The following is a 17184-nucleotide window of genomic DNA, read 5'->3' as shown; positions in this document are numbered from 1 at the left end:
CAGTGACCCAATGATATTAAGCGGGAAACACTGACAGACCAGACTGTGGTCCTCTGGAAATCCTGATGCTCATGAGGATGAAACTTCTGCTAATCTTACCTTGACTTTCACCATGCGCTTAACAGTCTTGATCTTGGCCTCACAGAAGGCTCCTCTGTACTTGGCACTGACATCAGTCCCCACTGTCAGGTAGGCAGGCTCGTCTGCTACCTGAAATGCCAATACAAACATACACATAAGCAGCAGCTCTCAAGACTGTTTTGAGTTGCATTTGTGAAGTTTGTGTGATGGTTTCACTTTGTCAGTCTGTCATTTGTCAAAAGCCTGGAGAGCACATCCACGAGTCCTTGGTCTAATTCCAGTTTTAGGGAAATGGATCCTTTAAAAACTGATTACTGACGTACCTGTTTACATGATCATCCTGTTTACTGACTATTTGTGTGAAGTGGTTTCTCATCTCGACCCTTACCAGCTTACCTTTTTCTAAACATCAGCTGCTGCCTACATGTTCATTTTGTCTCAGTTGTGTTGACACTTTTCATCTAACTCTTGATGTAATCAGTTTGGTTCAGAAATGTTTCTTCCAAGAACCCCAAACATCAGATAACTTTCCTACCAGATACATAATGTGAGTGAAAGTAATTAGCTTTTTATTAATGGCAATAACAGCTAATCAAGCTAATCAATCTAAAAACCAGAATAAGACATGTACTAATTAGGTGTTTCAGTCTGTCTAAACATGCAGCCGGTCACCAAACAGCTAATTATATAGTGCTACTTGTCATAGCTCCTGACCCTTTATCATGCAGTTTTACAGGAATAATAATGTTGTTGCATCTGATTTAAATCAATCATATGTTTAGGTTAAAAAAACCCAAACAAATCCCCCACCAAAAAAAACTCAAAGGGATGAGTGGTCTTTGGAATATTAAAAAAGGGTCTTTAAATTATTTGCAAATCACTGTCTTCTGTTTTTATTTACATCTGACACACAGTCCTAACTTTAATTACAACACTGTCTCTAACAAATCAGTGGAAATGTGTTTACATTGTACAGCAATTGTCTGAAACCTGCTTAGGACTATAAACATTTGGCTCATCACTATAACAGCACAGATGTGCATGTAAAAACGATAAACCGACACATGAGTCGGAACTGGAAAAGCACAGTTTAAGTCATCTGTGTCTGGTTCCATCTGGGTCTCTGAGTAGGGTTCAGACATGGTGCTTAGACCGAGAACACCATCTTCAGTTTGTGTCGCAGGTCAAACACTCACCTTCATTTCTTCTCGGCTATTTGAGGGAGTCCAGCTCGAAAGATTTGGGATCGCTGAAAGATAATGAGCCGACAGATGAGGTTAAAGCTTGCGGTGGCACTGAGGACAAACAGGGCATAAAGAGTCAAACAGACCAGTCCAGTTTGAAAATCATGCTAAGCTAACCGACTAGCCACTCACTTGTGTTAGCTCAGGCATTCTTTTCTAGCTCGGTCAACCCACTCCCTCCCTCCCCTCAAATCTGCCTACTCGTATCAGTTCAAATATGTGGCCCAAACAGCTCGCAAAAATGTAGCTAGTAACCTTTACTTCCAGTGAACACCGGGTCCCCGGTTTGAAGAAGCGTCGGTGGTAGCTCGGTGATGGGCACGGTGCGTGAGCGGGGCCGGAGAGGGGCGCCTCTTCCCGCTCCGCTCCCAGCCCCTGTGAGTCACGTCGCCATCACAGCTTGCCATGTCAGCTAGCTGGGCTAACTGTATCACATCCACACCAAATCCGCTTGCTAGCGACCAGCTGCTACCACACAACCGAATGCCAAGGCGAACGAAGTCCAAACAGCGGGCGAACGGGACAAGCTGCTCTTCGCTTCGTAGCTACGTCTAGCTAGTTGGCTAACTAGCGACTCAACTAGCTAGTTACGGAGATTTAAACGGTCCGCTAGCAAATGAGCAGCATAGCTAGAGTCAACTCTAGGTCCCACTTGGTTACGAGGTCAAAGTAAGTTTTACTAAACAGTGTGAATCAGTGACACTAGACGTAACGAGAACTGCTGTAGATTTATTTATTTAATAAACGGTTGCTCCACAAAGGCGCCGGAGCTTCACATTTCTTCAGTGCAAAAACAACCCGACTGCCATTCAATTCAGACAGCTCCGACGAATAGCGAGCAAACGGACATCTCCCGGTCTCTCCGCTGACGTCCAGCTGCCCTCGGCCTACCGACAGTTTAAACTGTTCAAAGTTTTAGCTTTGTTCTAGGCAAAATATGAAGGTTTTATACTTACATTCACGGACACAGCAGCTTCCCCTCTCGCTCGGGCTGCAAAGCAATATACGAACAACAAGCTGTTGAGCCTCAAGCTCCGTTTCCTGAGAACACGATTGGCTGCGGTGACAGCAGTGGTCGCAACACAGAAATTTGATTGGTGGATCGATTTCTCATTTTCAATAGGACAGTCTTCACGCGGTATCGCTATGGGCTGATACAAACGCGGCGCCACTAGGGAAATGACGGCACCTGCTGGCCAGTGGTGTAATCAGAAGCGAGTTCAATAGAAAAAAATACACACGGCGATCACAATTGGCCGTCCACGCTTTGCTCCTGGCTGTAGCGCGTCTCTATTGGCGGAGCGGTCTTCCTCGTCTGTAGCGATATAACAGGAAGCCTTCCCGTGCTGGATTTCTGAGCACCATATTCAATTCACAGTTCATACTACTTGTTTGTCGACTGGGCTGACCAGAAAAATAACACGCACGATTGTGTCAGATATAAAGTTTATACGGATTTTTACATAACCACAAGCAGCGGGCGCTGGTTTGTGACCGCTTTGTATTGCCGGTGACAGCGAATCGAAACAACCGGGAAAAGGCGCTTTATGACGTACTTACGTGCCCTGTTGTTATATGCAGTGTTTTCACATGTACGCGGAAATCAAAGAGGCCGTCTCCTGCCCCTTCCTAATTCGCTGGCAACTCATGACTTGAGAACATACAGTGCACACTTTATTAAATGTGATTTGGTTCGCTGTATGAACCACGCTCTACAGCTTTACCGGATAGATGAGCTGCAAAGACAAAACGGTAGGCGTTTGTTTGGCGTACCGACGCCACAGGAAGACAGCACGATCATGTCGTGGTGGTCACAGAGAAAGTGACGCTGTCATAGGTCCAACTACACCAAATCATAGGCCACCAAACAACAAACACGCATAAATACGAAACAGTTTGATATTATTTATTGTTAAAAACACCCCAAACACATTAAAACATCTCATTTGACCTGCTAATCGTATTTTGCATTAATTTTTCATTAGTTTAGAAAGTGAAATCTTTTTGTTCAAAATGACCTCACTTTGTGATGGAGGTCTGGTATAAACAGTAGCGGTTTTAGATACGTGCGACACGGGCGGTTGCCCGGGGCGGCATCACGGGCCTCGGCAAAAAAAAAATGCTCGTACTCATGCTGCCCCGACGTCAGCCAGCGCATACTGGGAATGGCACAGGCACCGATCGGTTTTCTATCGCCCATTTGCTGGGAGTAAGGGCGCCCTCCGTTTGCGGCACAGAGAGGAGAGGGCGGGGCGGCGGGGGATTCTCTGGCTGGAGCAGCAGCTAATAACCAACTCGCAAAATAAAACAAAATAAAAACAAAACAACAAACACGAAAACACCAGACATCATGATACAGACTTTATAACCTAACTTTATAATTTGCACCGATGTTTTTTCGAAATTCTGTACACGAAAAGTGAGCGCGAGAGCCCTCGGTGCACCTGCTCGCTGCTGAAGTCAAAGTAAACTTTATTGTCATCTCCGCTACAGACAGTCCAGTATGTAGAGAGACGAGACGACGAGGCTGCAGTTACAGCAGTGCAAGTAAACCAACAATATATATAAGAAGAGTAAGAAAATAAATATAGTTTAGGACCAGGAGTAAAGGATCAATAACAATTTAAAATTTACAGTTTGATGATTTAAAGTCTCACATAAGACGTCGAAAGGGGAGGGGCCAGCTGCTTCCAAATAGAGCACATTTCATTTATAATGTTGTAAATCCAAGTCCATTATGTATTCATGATTTGAATCCTGGGTTGTGTGAAATCCCAGAAATGCGCCTTAGACAAAGAGAATCTGTGAACTAAGGTCTGTTAGGTTAAAGTTGTGGTGATCCTTGGGTTGAGGGATTTCTAGAGGGAGTGTTCGCCCAGGGCGCCAAACAGGCTAGGACCGCCACTGTGTATAAACCTACTATAAAACCACTAGTTAGTAGTATTCATGTGGTTGGAGCTCTGCATGCAAACAAGTTTGTTTTCCATTGTTGTTGTGTTTATTTAACCAATCAGCTGACTGAAACACTGAAAACTGTTTGTTCCGCAGCAAAAAAGTATATTTGAAAGGTGGAATTAAAGTTTCAGTGCTTTTGAGATTGTTTGGATAAAATACTTTGACAAAGATCAGTTTTTAGTTTAAACAGTTTCTCATCCCTAATGTTTTTTTGCACATTGTACAAACCTCTGGGTTCTCTCCAAGTCACAACAGATTTATAATCACTGTTTATCAACACTCTCCCAAAAAAAGTAGTGTGAACTTTCATTCAACTTTTATTTTTAAAGCTGAAATTCAAACCAAATACAAGACAACAGATGTGAAAGTTTATGAACTATAAAACCAACAAAAGAAACAGATGCGCCCGTCAGCAGAGGATGAGTTTACATGTTGTCTTCATCCGAGTCGTCCTCTTCTTCCAGAGAATCCTGAAACACAAAAAGCAGTCACCTGAATGCACTGCCCACCACATGAAGTAGAACGACTATGGAAATACGTTCTCTACTCAAGGCAGACACCAATATCAAAGTCGTAAAAATGAAGGCTGGTTCCAAGAGTCGACCCTTACACATTCACACGTTATTAGGTACAAGCTCACGGCGTGTCTCTACCTCCGTCCAAAAAACTGTTTTGGTCTGTACTGTTAGATGTTCACAATGGTTAAAATGAAGCCCTCCACAGTCTGACATCTAATATCTGCTGTGAGATCCAGCCGTCCGAGACGTTTGTGGCCAGACGCCAACGGGTGACATCAGAGCAGCGTCACAGTGGTCACATCTGTTTGTGTTGGATCGTCTATCTGCTACAAAGGATTTTCACCCACCTTGGCATATTTTTCTGCTTCCTCTCTGACATCTTTGGGTACCAACTCGTGTCGTCCATTTGTGACTGTAAGAGAACACATGTCACCATGGCAACCACAGCACTAATGAAGAATTACTTGGAGTCTTTTTCCAGCTTGTCTTAAAGCTCAACATTATTCTGCATGTTATGCTTCTTTATTTGTCTCATTAGCTTAATGAGGCCGCGTGCAGCTCATGGATTGGTCAGACAGCCAAGAGGCAGTGACATCACAGGAACTCAGTCCAGTGAGCGAAACCTTCTGGATTGTCATCATCCCTACATGATGAAGGCGTCAGCTGACATCACTGTTAAATCTAGAAGCTTCACACTAAAAGTAGAGACAGACAAACGAGTGGACAAGAAGCAGAGCACTGATGGTTCTTACCTTCTCCAACCCAGCTGAGCTCCAGCTCAAAAGCCTTATCCTTAACCTCATCGTGAACAATGTAGATTCTGCAAACATCAAAATACAACACACTTTAGGAAGACAGGTACACCACGTGTGCAATGTACTTTAGACTTGCACTTTACACAGTTCACTTGCAATTTTTCTGCACTACAGGACATGGGAGTTTCAGTTCCCCTTTTCTGCACACGCACACACACACGCACACACACACACACACACACACACACGCACACACACACACACACACACACACACACACACACACACACACACACACACACACACACACCTCTCTTACAGGTGACACAGTTCAGCAGTTCAGAAAAAATGAGTTTGGAAGTTGCTCACTCACATTTTGGCGACCTCTTTAACCAGTTCTCTGCATGTCATGTCCTTCATCTGAGACACACACAGAGGGAACAAGCAAAGATAGTATCAGACACACTGATCTGGATTAGGAAACTAATATTATTCATTAACTATTAATCGGATTTTTTCCTTTTACAACACAAATGTCCCAGAAATATCAGAAACCCCTAACTGAAAATGTTTTTTTAACTAAACGTGTAAAAATGCCTTTAAACATTCCTAAAATGTCAGTGACGTATGTGCAGAGAATGTTTTACATTTTAAAAGAAAAAATAAGCAATCAAAATATGCAGATCTCAGAATTGTAAAGAAAAGGTTGAAAATAGACATTTCTTTAATAATTATGTTGGAAAATGTGTCAAAAAAAAAAGATGCCAGAAAAACTTTTTTCTTTCTTTCTTTTTTTTAAATATACTGGTGGTGCCAGTGCTGCGCTTCAGCTCCCAGTAGATGCAGCTATGGAAGAAATGTGAAAATCCCAGGTGATTTCAGAAAAGCTGACCTCTGACCTTGCAGTGACAGTCACCGGGATTCAAACCTGTTTGAGATTTTGTTTGGCGTTCTCACCCTGACCTTGAGCTCGAGGTCACTCGACACATACCTCAACAGCCTTTTACGGCTGCGGTTAAAAAGGTCAATATCAAAATCACATCTTGAAACTACTCGAAACTGTTTTTACGTGAACCTCAAACATTATTAAATTGAACCTTTTGACTTTGTTTTAACCTGAGTCACAGTTGAGGTCAGGATCAGCTGCTTTACACACTGACGCCACCAGCTCACATGTGTTAAGGTGACACGTCTTCATTATCTTATTAAAGATTTGTTAGTGCGAAAGCTAAAGTCGTGGTTATTTGACAGATGAAGAACTGGATCTAGAATAAGAGTGCAAACAGAAAACTCATGTGAATGTTGCAGGTTCAGACTCACCTGCAGTTTTTCAATCTCAGTCTTGGCAGCTTGTTTTGCCTTTCCGATGGCACATCCCCAGTAACCCTGCGCACAAACACACACACAGTGTTGTTACTGCTGCTTTAACCAACCTGGGTTCCCACCATATACAGATGTGAGAGCAAACTCACGTATGAGATGCCGGACGGGTCGACCATGTAGAGCTGGGAACCGTCGTCTTTGTCGTATGAGCCAAGGATGAAACTGAAAGAGCAACAACCAGAACACACTCATGAAGGCATCGATTTATTACTGTGCTCCTAGAGTGAAGGAGGGACCGTGATTAATAATAATACTAATAAATAAGAAAAACTACAACATTTCATTTATTATGTTCCTGTACCTACAACTTCCTGTCCACTTCATTCAAACTCAAATTCAAGAGGTGACCTGAGATTTTTTTATTTTTTTAAATGTCAGAAAGTCTTTTCTTTTGGTTGGCTGATGTTTACAACAACGACAAAAATACCTCCCACATAAAACATGAATCCTTTATACATTTTGGGGTAACCCTGTGATTACCCTAACTGCATTAGAGTTTTTAAAATGGATATTTTGTTGCTTTAACCATTACAATGTGAACATCCACATATTCAAGAGAAGGCATCTCAATCGAACATACATCCAAACGTAGGTAAGACACCAGAACAACTGGGACCAGGGCTCTCAAAGTCGTGGCCCCGGGGCCACTTGCAGCCTGTATATTGACGTGAAGAAATCGAACACAGTTTGTCACTTCAAGGGACAAACTGTGTTCGATTTGTTTGTTGTTGTGTGCAATGTTAAAATGTTAATGACAGAGTCGCACACTAACGTGTACACTTATGTCTGCACTTTGATTCTGTTACAGACAAACACAATGACAGCAGAGGTGCTGCCACGTGTCTGTCCAGAAGGAGACGACCAATCATTTAAGTTTGAGACCCCCGACTTAGATGAATAAACACCAAAGGAAAAAATAAGAAAATCCATTTCTGGAGCAAGTTGTGTTTAAATGACCTCCAACTGTTTGATAAAGGCTTGTGTGTCAACTATATGCTGCTCCGCCTATATGCTGCTCCGCCTATATGCTGCTCCGCCTATATGCTGCTCCGCCTATATGCTGCTCCGCCTATATGCTGCTCCGCCTATATGCTTCCTCACCCTGATGGCCTGGAGAAATTCTCTCGACTCTCAAAGATGCACTTAAGAATGAGAGAATCCTTCACATGAGGAAAACATACATTTCCACAAGGAGAGGCTCTCTCTGTCACAATCCTCGTCTTTTATTGACATGCACATCCACACAGGTAACCAACTAACTGTACGCAGCACAACACTAACATGACAACACTGATTGTTTACTCTGAACACAACACTGAGCTGTGGTCCTGAACACATCATGACTTTGATCTTTGACAATGAAAGGAACACAGAGCTGAACAATTACAACTTTGAATCTGTCAGGCCTAAATAAGTTTTTCCATTTAGCACATGAAAGTTGTGTATTTGTGGGCGTGTCCCTGAGTTTAAGGTAAATACAGCAAAGGGAGGCTGTGTCCCAATTCAGGGTCTGCACGCTTGAAGTACGCATTTTGAGTGTGATTACGTCACCGCCACACGACGACGGCTGTCCCAATTCAAAGTGTACTTCAAATGCGCCGTCGATTTCCCCAAATATCAAGCGTGGTCCGGTGCACGCTTCGTGGTCCCATATATCCCACAATTCATAGCGCGGCGGTGGGTGTGGATAATTTTGCCGCAAAATACGGCAGAAGCAGAGCGGCCGAAGAGTGAACTGTCAAAAGTAAGTACTGAATATGATGTCACTTATTTATGTGCGAATGTTTACTAATGAGGAACATTAAAACATTACTGTTGGCCACATGTCGGCAAAGTTATGTGACATTAGTGATGTTTGTACTTTCAGCGTTTACTTGGTTTTAAAGCCTTTAAATATACGCCGTTAGATAGTCGACCTTAATCTTACAGAGATTGTGATGATTTTGTGGATAATTAAAGTCAGTCATATATCCACAAACACAACAAGCTGAAAGTCAGTGATGCTGCTCGGTTTGCAGTCCTGAATATCACGGCACAAGCAGGATTCACTGCACTGTTAACGTTAGCTATGTTATATTGCTGCCTCTGTTCGGTGGTGTTGAGCCAAACGGACTTTAACGTGTGTTTGAACGAGCTGACGGTTCACTCGTTAAGCTGAAAGAAAGATGCTTTAATCACAGCAGTCACACGTGTCCACTGCACCATCTGGGACTCTTCTTGTTTACACTCGTAATAACACAAACACTAAATCCTGCTTCTCTGTGCTGTTGTGTAGCAGTGTGTACACCTGAGACTGTCACCTGTCTGTCTGTCCTGCACTCTCTCTCTGTTTCTTTCTCTCTGATTGTGGAATAAAAGTATGAACGTGTGTTTATAAGTTACACTTGTGTTTGAATCCTGCAGCTTATCACACATTTGATTTCCATGTGTGACGACTGCAAGTGCCCAGAGTGAGGACAGACTGAGGGACCCACTGCTGCACATCATCTGTGAGGCTTTGCAGCCCTGATGATCCACCAGGACAAACTCAGCAGTGTGTGAGGAAGAGGAGGAGGAAGAGCCAGCAGCAGCTGACAGATGGAGAGAATAGACAGACTGTTCCCTGTTTGTGAAGGACTGCTAGGAAAGTTTAACATAACTGTCTGTGCTGAATCAGTCTTATTAGGTAATGTTCAAATAATGTGATCATCCCAGTGTTTCCAGTGTGAGAGAAAGTACTCAGAGTACTCAGGGCCTTCAAGTTACGCACTATGAAAGGCAGCAACAAGTTTAATGTTCAGAAACCTAAAGTATGCATCAGCAGCAGAATGGAGCTAAAATAAATGTTGGTTTCAGTTCTATGAAGCTTTGAGTATTTTGGATCAGTAGCTGCTGTGTTTGTTGCATCATATTGCTGTAACTGTTTATATGCTTTATATATTCTGAGCTAAGTTGATCTATAGTGTTACATCATATTCTATAAGGATGTTATGTGTTTGTAGACTTTCTGCCCAGTTTGACCCATTTAGCAGACGTCAGCCTGTTTAAGGCTCTGATATCTATTCTGTGTGACTTACAGCAGTTATGACATGGTCTGATTTTCTCACCCAATAAAGGAATATTTCATATATCAGTCGACTCTTCATTCTATCAGACACAGTTATCACAGCTCCTACATTTTGTTTTTACACATATATGTAAGCACTGAGCCAAATTTAGTAATGCCAACATATTAAACAAACAATATTTGCCTCTTATATATAACACATCTGTATACACACTGTCACAGATACTTGTCTTTGAGTGAAGATTTAAGGTGATAGAAAATATAAATAACTGCAACTTGAATCTTTGACACAGAGTTCAAGCTCACTGCTGTGATATATAAATAATGACAATCTGACAATACATATAATATTGGCCATATTATATTTACATTACCACAGTGAGATGACTTTAGTCTCATGAACAACATCAGCTAATTGTTATTTACTAGCTCATCTTGAATGACTGTTCAGCACAGAAATGAAGCCCAACAATCATGTTTTACAGTCTCGTGGTCTCAGCCTCAGACACTCAACTAATCACAGTGATGTCATGACCAACAAAACATTTTTCTCCTTCATTTCTGTCACACAAAGCTGTATGAAACGTTTCCAGCTGTTAGTATCATGGTTGCTAGGCAACCTGAACAGCTCGACGAAGGCTAGTCCCATTTCACAAGCCTCTCACTTCTGCACTTCTCGTACTTACGGTATAGTACGCACCGTACGTAGTGCGCCGCGTACTTCAAGCGTGCAGACCCTGAATTGGGACACAGCCGGAGTCTGACAGTCAACAGGAAGTGATATCACAGAAGTTCTCCCCCCCCCTCCCCCACCGGGTACGTACCTCAGTCAGTCATCGCTGTGATGTGTGTAGTACATTTGGATCATTTTCAAAATAATACATATGATAATTATTATTATAATATTTGTACAATACTTTATGTCACCTGAGCTGTAAATGAAGTTTGACTGATGACGGCTCTAACATTAGAAGGATCCAATATGAAAAGGAGCATCAGCGGTCTTTTCTAGTAAGAGGGTTTAATCAGGAGCCGTAGGATGACAGCAAAGCTCAGGAGCGAGTCGCAACATAAATGGTACCAAGCTAAACTTTAATGCTATCTGATGTGATTGTGTGAATGAGGAGACTGAAGCGTCTTTTAGACAAAATGACTCCGGCTCAACACGAAGGAGGAGTCAGACAGAAGCTCAGGGTTTATTTGAAAACGCTGAAGGAATAGAAAACGTGACGGCAGCTCTGCTTCATGTTTTCATAATGTTAACATAATTACTGAAACTCACCTGCAGCCAAACGGCCTCACAGCGCTGTACAACGTATAGGCATGGACATACATGGCCACTCTGTCTGAGAGGTGCTGCAAGGAGAGGAAATACTATTAGATTAAAACCATTCAGATCCCCCTTCTGTGGCCCCAGACACAAACAAGCACATGGTATTTGCTAAAATGATTTTATATGATCGATCAACTAATTGACCAGCTGTTTTAGACGAGAGGCATTATAAGAAATCCTGCTACTATACTAAGAACAAATGATACCATGTATGCAAAGGCAAAGTCCCTAATAGCAGCTTAAAAAGGAGGAAGTTAGACTTGTAGCACATTTGAATGGGCTCCTTCGTCTCACACACGTTCACTGGGTGAAAATACCTCGTTGATGCCAAAAGGTCATTTCAACCAAGCTACATTCAACTACAGCAGATGAGTTAAAGCAGCACAAGCCCACACCAGATGCCACTCCTGTCAGCTACGGACAGGAAGCTGGGGCTCCAATCAAATCAAAGTGGCTCACCTTATTAGCCAATAGGAGGGAAGTGTTGCCTGGTGAAGTGTGAACATATGTTTCACTTTAATTTATGCTTCTCTCATGTGCGCGCTTATTACTTGCTGTGATTCGATGCCTCAACACTGATTTCCTAGCTCAGCTGATCAGTAGCTATTAGGGGACAAAACTGTTTTTGCCCAACTGCAAAGTCCATGTCCTTGACAACAATCTGGAGGCAGAGCATTTATAAGTTTGATTCTGTGTTTCCTCAGGTGGTTGCTATAATACAGAACAAGAACATTAGAATACAGAAGAACTGACAAAGACTTTTTAAGCTTCCAGGGACGGCCGTTTAACACATCGATCCATGGAAAATACACTGTTCCTCCAAGCATCCATGCTAGTAACATAGCTGCATGTCACATGATACAGCAGAGGAGCAGTTTTTAACTTTTTTCTTGTACAACCTGGAGTTTCAGACATTTGGCTGCAGAGCCACATGTGACTCTTTGCCCATCTTCAGTGGCTCCCTGTGGCTTTACCAAAATAACTAGACAAATATGAATACGGCTTATTGTGTAACATTTGAAATGTTTATCCATCGCTGTTGTGACCTTTTACATTTTCTTACTTTCAAACTGAATAAGCTACGATTCCAAAGATCCTGTTTTATTAGTAACATATAATTACTGTTTATTTTACAGCTGGAATTTCATGAATAACACTTTATTTTACTATTATTATAATGACAATACAAAATTAAAATACCCGATCATAGAGAAAAAAAATGGTAACAAAAGACAACAGGAAGCTGATGCGTTACCTTCAGGGGAATGTCGTGTCCATAGTTTGATCTGAAGTTAGAAGCTTCTTCTCTGGCAACTTCAGCGAGTGAGCGAGCATCAGCTAATAGGCCAGCTACTGCCTGTTGAGAGAGAAGCTTTACTTACACATATTCATGTCACAATAAGTCTGTGAACACACAAAATAAAATGTTTCACAAACAGAACGTGGTGACCATTTCAGAAAGTGATATCCTGCAATTTCCAGGTACAAACATCTCAAACAATTTCCAGGTACAAACATCCGCAGCTCACCGGTGAGCTGCGGATGGAGCGGGCCAGAAGAAACAGCGTTTCGGTCTCATCGAAAGCTTCAGTATGTTCAGCATCTTCAACATCCAAGAGATCATTTGGATCGCAGACTGGAGCAGCTACGGATCGAACCACCTTCAGATTAGTAGATGACCTGCTCCACCTCCTGAGCTCCTGCTACACCATTTATCCATCTATCACAACTGGTCCAACTTCCTTGGACCAGTTGTGATAGAGCGAGCTATTGTAGCTCAAACTGCAGAAACAGTTCATGCTGGTTCTGATACATGCTGAGCACATCCCCTGCTCAAAGTGCCGGCCATGGGCATGTGAGCATCAGAACCGGACCACGGTTCTTTTACACCACGTGGCTGGCTGGGATAGTCTGCATGGTTTCCCTGGGAACACCTGGCACCAGCATACACTACGGGAAAAAGGGAAGCTGGCAGAGGCAGTGTGACGCTTTGGGCGAACTTTGGGTCCTACCCTCTACAGCACCTTTTCCACTACTAACTACTCAAATCAACTCACCATGGCTTGCCACGATTCAGATCAACGGGTTTTCCATTACAATCAATTACCACCTAATGTGCATGGTCGTTGTCATAGCAACGCATGTCCCGTGATATAATTAACGCTACAACGAAGGTTGATATCGAGGCAAGAATATAGCTGCTGCTCGCTCACACAGCAAAAACCATCAAGCTGGTGCTGCAGACACCAAGTTAGCCAAGACAGCTGACAGCTTATCACTTTGTGTCAAAGGTTGTCTTTTTAGTCTGGTCTATGAGGCAATGTCGCTTTTGACACTATCCAAAAAAAAGATGAGCATGAAGACAGTTTTCTTTGCGCACCGATGCACACATTTATGTAGCACACTGAATAGACCTGAAATGTTTTTGACGGCTTGTGTGGTTACCATGCCAATGTGTCTGTCGATGTTAAAGATGCGTTTGTTGGAGCCCTCCTCGTACAGTTTAGACAGGACTAGCTTCTCCACCCCGAACACCACCCCATCCTTACAGCGGATTCCAATGGCTGTGCTGAACATCACAACATGGAGACATACTTGAAAATTTGATCATGACATGTCTGGAAACTATTCAGAATTATTAGCACCATTAGCACTCTGGGTTAGGAAGTCAGTTGGTTATCAACACTGTAGAAAAACAATTTTTTTCTTCATATTTACCCACCACATCACATTCAGCGGGGTCTGGTTTTAGTTTAAAAACATAGAGACTGACCTGCTGTTCTCTACAGCCTTCATGGCATACTCCACCTGAAACACTCGACCATCTGGAGAGAAGGTTGAGGCCGACAGGTCATACTGCAAGACAAAACAGAAATAGCAGCTTCCAATATTAAACTAACTACTGATATTAGTAGCTGGAAAGGACAGGTATATAATCAAACTCACACTTTCATGTGGCCTTAAAGTTTTAATTAATTAAAAAAGAGGGATGACTGACTTGTAGTCTAAAATCATTTGCCCAACTGCCAAAACATGTGCAAAATATATTCAGGGACTGTATACCTGAACCCTCTGAGGAATACACCCAGACTTAGCTTGGTGTGTTGGTAGAATTCAGGAAACTAAAGTATATTTCATTCTTTGTGTGAACTGGACTACTTATATTCACTTTCACCTCAGGTGCACCAAACACCTCATTGGTACCCTGTTATCTGACAGTAGCAAGGTAAATGTTTATGTTTTAAAAAAGATAAAGTTTTTTGGTTTTTTTTAGAAAGCCTTTGTTAAATAAAATGAACCCCAGTGATAAAAAGTTACTCTTCTCATAGAGAGAATTTAGCTGGCACGCAATTCTGAGTCATTCTGAATCCAGTTTGATGGAGGCTAACATCTAAACACATAAATATCGTGAATTCCTGTAATTACAGTGATAAAACGGATAATTAACGCCACAGTAGAAAGCTTTTTTAATTCTTATAAATTGTTAAATTGACAAAAAAATCCTGAATCGGGACTAAATTAAACTACTTTCAATTTCAGTTTAGCTTCTGTTAGCAGGCCTCATTGTGACTCAGCAGGCTAACACTCTAGCTAGCTGCAGACTGAACTGAATGAACATAATTTGAACTATAAAAGCAGAATATTTTCCGGAAAACAGGACTAAAGACAGACTGATAAACGTACGAGTGTACGTAAGTTAAAGCTTCTTCTCAAAAAGTACTGAAACACTCACCCCAGTCCCGATAGAGCTCATTTTAATACCGACTGTAAATTCTATGCATAGGTCCCATAAAGCGCTCTCAAACCACTCTTCCGGTGCCTCCTCACGCGTTTCACACAAACTTCCGGTGACAGCCTTTTACAATAAAAGCTTAAGTTACATTAAATATAGTTTTTAAAGCACCACGGTTAGGTGTATTTAAAAAAATAAATGTCTGACAGATGATAGCTAGATATGGCATGGCGCTGTAGTGATTCATAGACTCAAGATGAAATAGTGAAAATAAATAAGTAAGCATTTCTGGAGGATTTTAAATACATTTAAGTAAATTGTACGTGGTTTTAAATATTTTTTTTTAGCAAAAGATTATCTTATATTACAACAAACTCAGATGAAGATTTTTATTTACCATCTAATCTTTGTAAACCATAAGATAAGATAAGATGCTGTGAAGGGGATTTTCTTATTCAAAGAAACAACTCTACAATCATCCATCCATTCATTCTAGTCTTCTCTGGTCTTTTTTTTAAAAATCCTTTTTAAGAATTGTTTGGGAATTTGCCCATTCCTAAAGTTCTTTCTATCGCTCTGATAAGTTTCTTTTGGTTTTTGTCAACCAAATCTCTTTGACTTTGGACCTCATATTAAGAGTTTCAGTGAAAAATTATCAAATGCAAGTTCAGCAGTTGGACTAAATTCCAAGTCTGTATTTTTCGGCTTGTATTGGGCTGAAGCAATAACAGCTGAGTTCATGTAACACTGATTTCTATGACAAGCTGGTGCAGTCTACATGTGGTTTGTGGACTTGGAGAAGGCATTCGACCGTGTCCCTCGGAGTGTCCTGTGGGAGGTGCTTCGGGAGTATGGGGCGGTAACCCTATCCTGGGCAGGGTGAACTATTCCCTTTTTGTTCTACTGATAGGGCTCTTTTGAATTACTTTTTGTCTGGTCCCTCACCAGGCAAGATAGACCCTGGTGGATTTTGATTGTTTGAGCCGGAGTTTTTAGGTGCCTGCTCTCAAAAGCAGTAAATTGTTTTATTTGACTGGATCATTATTTTCATTAAGTTGAAGCTCCAAGAATTTAATTTGTTTTTATAAAATTTCAGTTTGATTTTTGTAACAGGCTTTAAATCTTATGCTGGCACTAGCTTGGCCAATATTCAGACTAGACATTTGTTTTCGTTTCAACATATCTGAAAAATTCAGCATCTGCCATGATTAGTGCCTCTGTTCTGCCTTTCAGTCCAGGTTTCTCCAGTAGGATTTCTTGATATCGACCACTTCATCTATCTGACGACATGTACAGGAGGATGCACTGGTGCGCCTGTACATGTCGTGCAGGGACCTGTCCTTCCGTATTGCTTCCTCTTCTTGCTCCCCTCTTTCCTGGGTTTCTGCTGCCTGAGATGTTCACCTACAGTAATAGGTCAATACAGTAATCTGATGTATTCATTGGTCTGCTTCATGGATTCTGCCCACTTCCGTCCACTTAGCGTAAGGGTGCTGGATTTGGGTTGAAACCCTCCAAGCACGGTAAGGAGCCTTCTTGTCTTGATGTGAGTGACTTCTATCGCCTCCTTTTGCCAGCTTATTCTCCCAGCAGGGTACCTGACGATCGGCAGGGTGCAGATGATTGCTCAGATCTTGTTCTTCCCATTAAGATGTGTCTGACTTCCAGAAATCCTACCAGTGACTGGACAAAGCTGGACTGAAAGACAGGCCAGAGACACTGATCATGGCAGCACAGGATCCATACCGGCTGGGGTCTGCCACACCAGGTAAGACGACAGGTGCAGGGTGTGCAAAGGTACCTCTCAGACAATCCAGCAGGAGGGTGCAAGACGGGCATACATGGAACACCATAAACGTGAGCATAGAAGTCCCGAGGTCAAAATGGGACACGCCCTATTTATTTCGTTTATATTATGATGGATACAAATATGTCTAACCAATAAAAACAAATTGTTCAGAGATTATTTGTAAGAAAACTGTAAAGTTTTATTGAGTCTCAGTACGATCAGGGTGGATTACAGACCTGCTGAAGTTTAAACAACTAAAATGTTGTGAATTTCATAATCATCTTTTATTATTTTTGTTTCCTTCTTGAATCAGCAGAAGCAGCTTTGGTCACACAAGATTGAAAAAC

General features: G+C 42.0%; 2 protein-coding genes and 1 non-coding gene across 4 annotated transcripts in view; all 3 read right to left on the bottom strand.

Annotated features, from left to right (window-relative positions):
• arid4a (AT-rich interactive domain 4A) overlaps nucleotides 1–2472 on the bottom strand; it is a 36409-nt gene extending 33937 nt beyond the window's left edge. The window contains exons 1-3 of one of the 2 annotated variants that reach the window (XM_026151544.1): nucleotides 2282–2472; nucleotides 1278–1330; nucleotides 100–210 (exon numbers count right to left, since the gene is read on the bottom strand). In XM_026151544.1, the coding sequence (XP_026007329.1) occupies nucleotides 100–210; nucleotides 1278–1283 (117 nt within the window). In that variant the 5' untranslated portion in view covers nucleotides 1284–1330; nucleotides 2282–2472. Of the gene's footprint in view, nucleotides 1–99; nucleotides 211–1277; nucleotides 1331–1580; nucleotides 2240–2281 lie in introns of those variants that run through there. The other variant, XM_026151545.1, reaches the window with a different exon arrangement.
• Nucleotides 2473–4574: 2102 nt separating this feature from the next.
• On the bottom strand, nucleotides 4575–15164 carry psma3 (proteasome 20S subunit alpha 3). The gene is made up of 11 exons (XM_026152570.1): nucleotides 15049–15164; nucleotides 14089–14171; nucleotides 13761–13884; nucleotides 12571–12672; nucleotides 11265–11338; nucleotides 7026–7098; nucleotides 6874–6939; nucleotides 5927–5973; nucleotides 5551–5618; nucleotides 5146–5210; nucleotides 4575–4750 (listed from the first exon to the last, which is right to left on the bottom strand). The coding sequence occupies exons 1-11, from the start codon at nucleotides 15067–15069 to the stop codon at nucleotides 4706–4708; spliced, it is 768 nt and encodes a 255-aa protein (XP_026008355.1). The 5' UTR covers nucleotides 15070–15164; the 3' UTR covers nucleotides 4575–4705.
• On the bottom strand, nucleotides 5365–5444 carry LOC113012785 (small nucleolar RNA SNORD53/SNORD92). Its single transcript, XR_003270750.1, has one exon. It is a non-coding gene; the product is annotated as a small nucleolar RNA SNORD53/SNORD92 (small nucleolar RNA).
• Nucleotides 15165–17184: the final 2020 nt, after the last annotated feature.

This window comes from Astatotilapia calliptera, chromosome 19 (assembly GCF_900246225.1).
Source record: "Astatotilapia calliptera chromosome 19, fAstCal1.2, whole genome shotgun sequence".
Taxonomy (NCBI): domain Eukaryota; kingdom Metazoa; phylum Chordata; class Actinopteri; order Cichliformes; family Cichlidae; genus Astatotilapia; species Astatotilapia calliptera.
This window is presented reverse-complemented; position numbering and strand designations above follow the sequence as displayed.

Bases quoted from the DNA above. Each gene is read 5' to 3' on its own strand.
- psma3 (XM_026152570.1), bottom strand. From the start codon at position 15,069: ATGAGCTCTATCGGGACTGGG. The intron at 12,673-13,760 runs GTAACCACACAA...CTCTCTCAACAG, and splicing joins TCGACAGACACATTGGCATG to GCAGTAGCTGGCCTATTAGC. The intron at 6,940-7,025 runs GTGAGTTTGCTC...GTTTGTGCGCAG, and splicing joins ACCCGTCCGGCATCTCATAC to GGTTACTGGGGATGTGCCAT.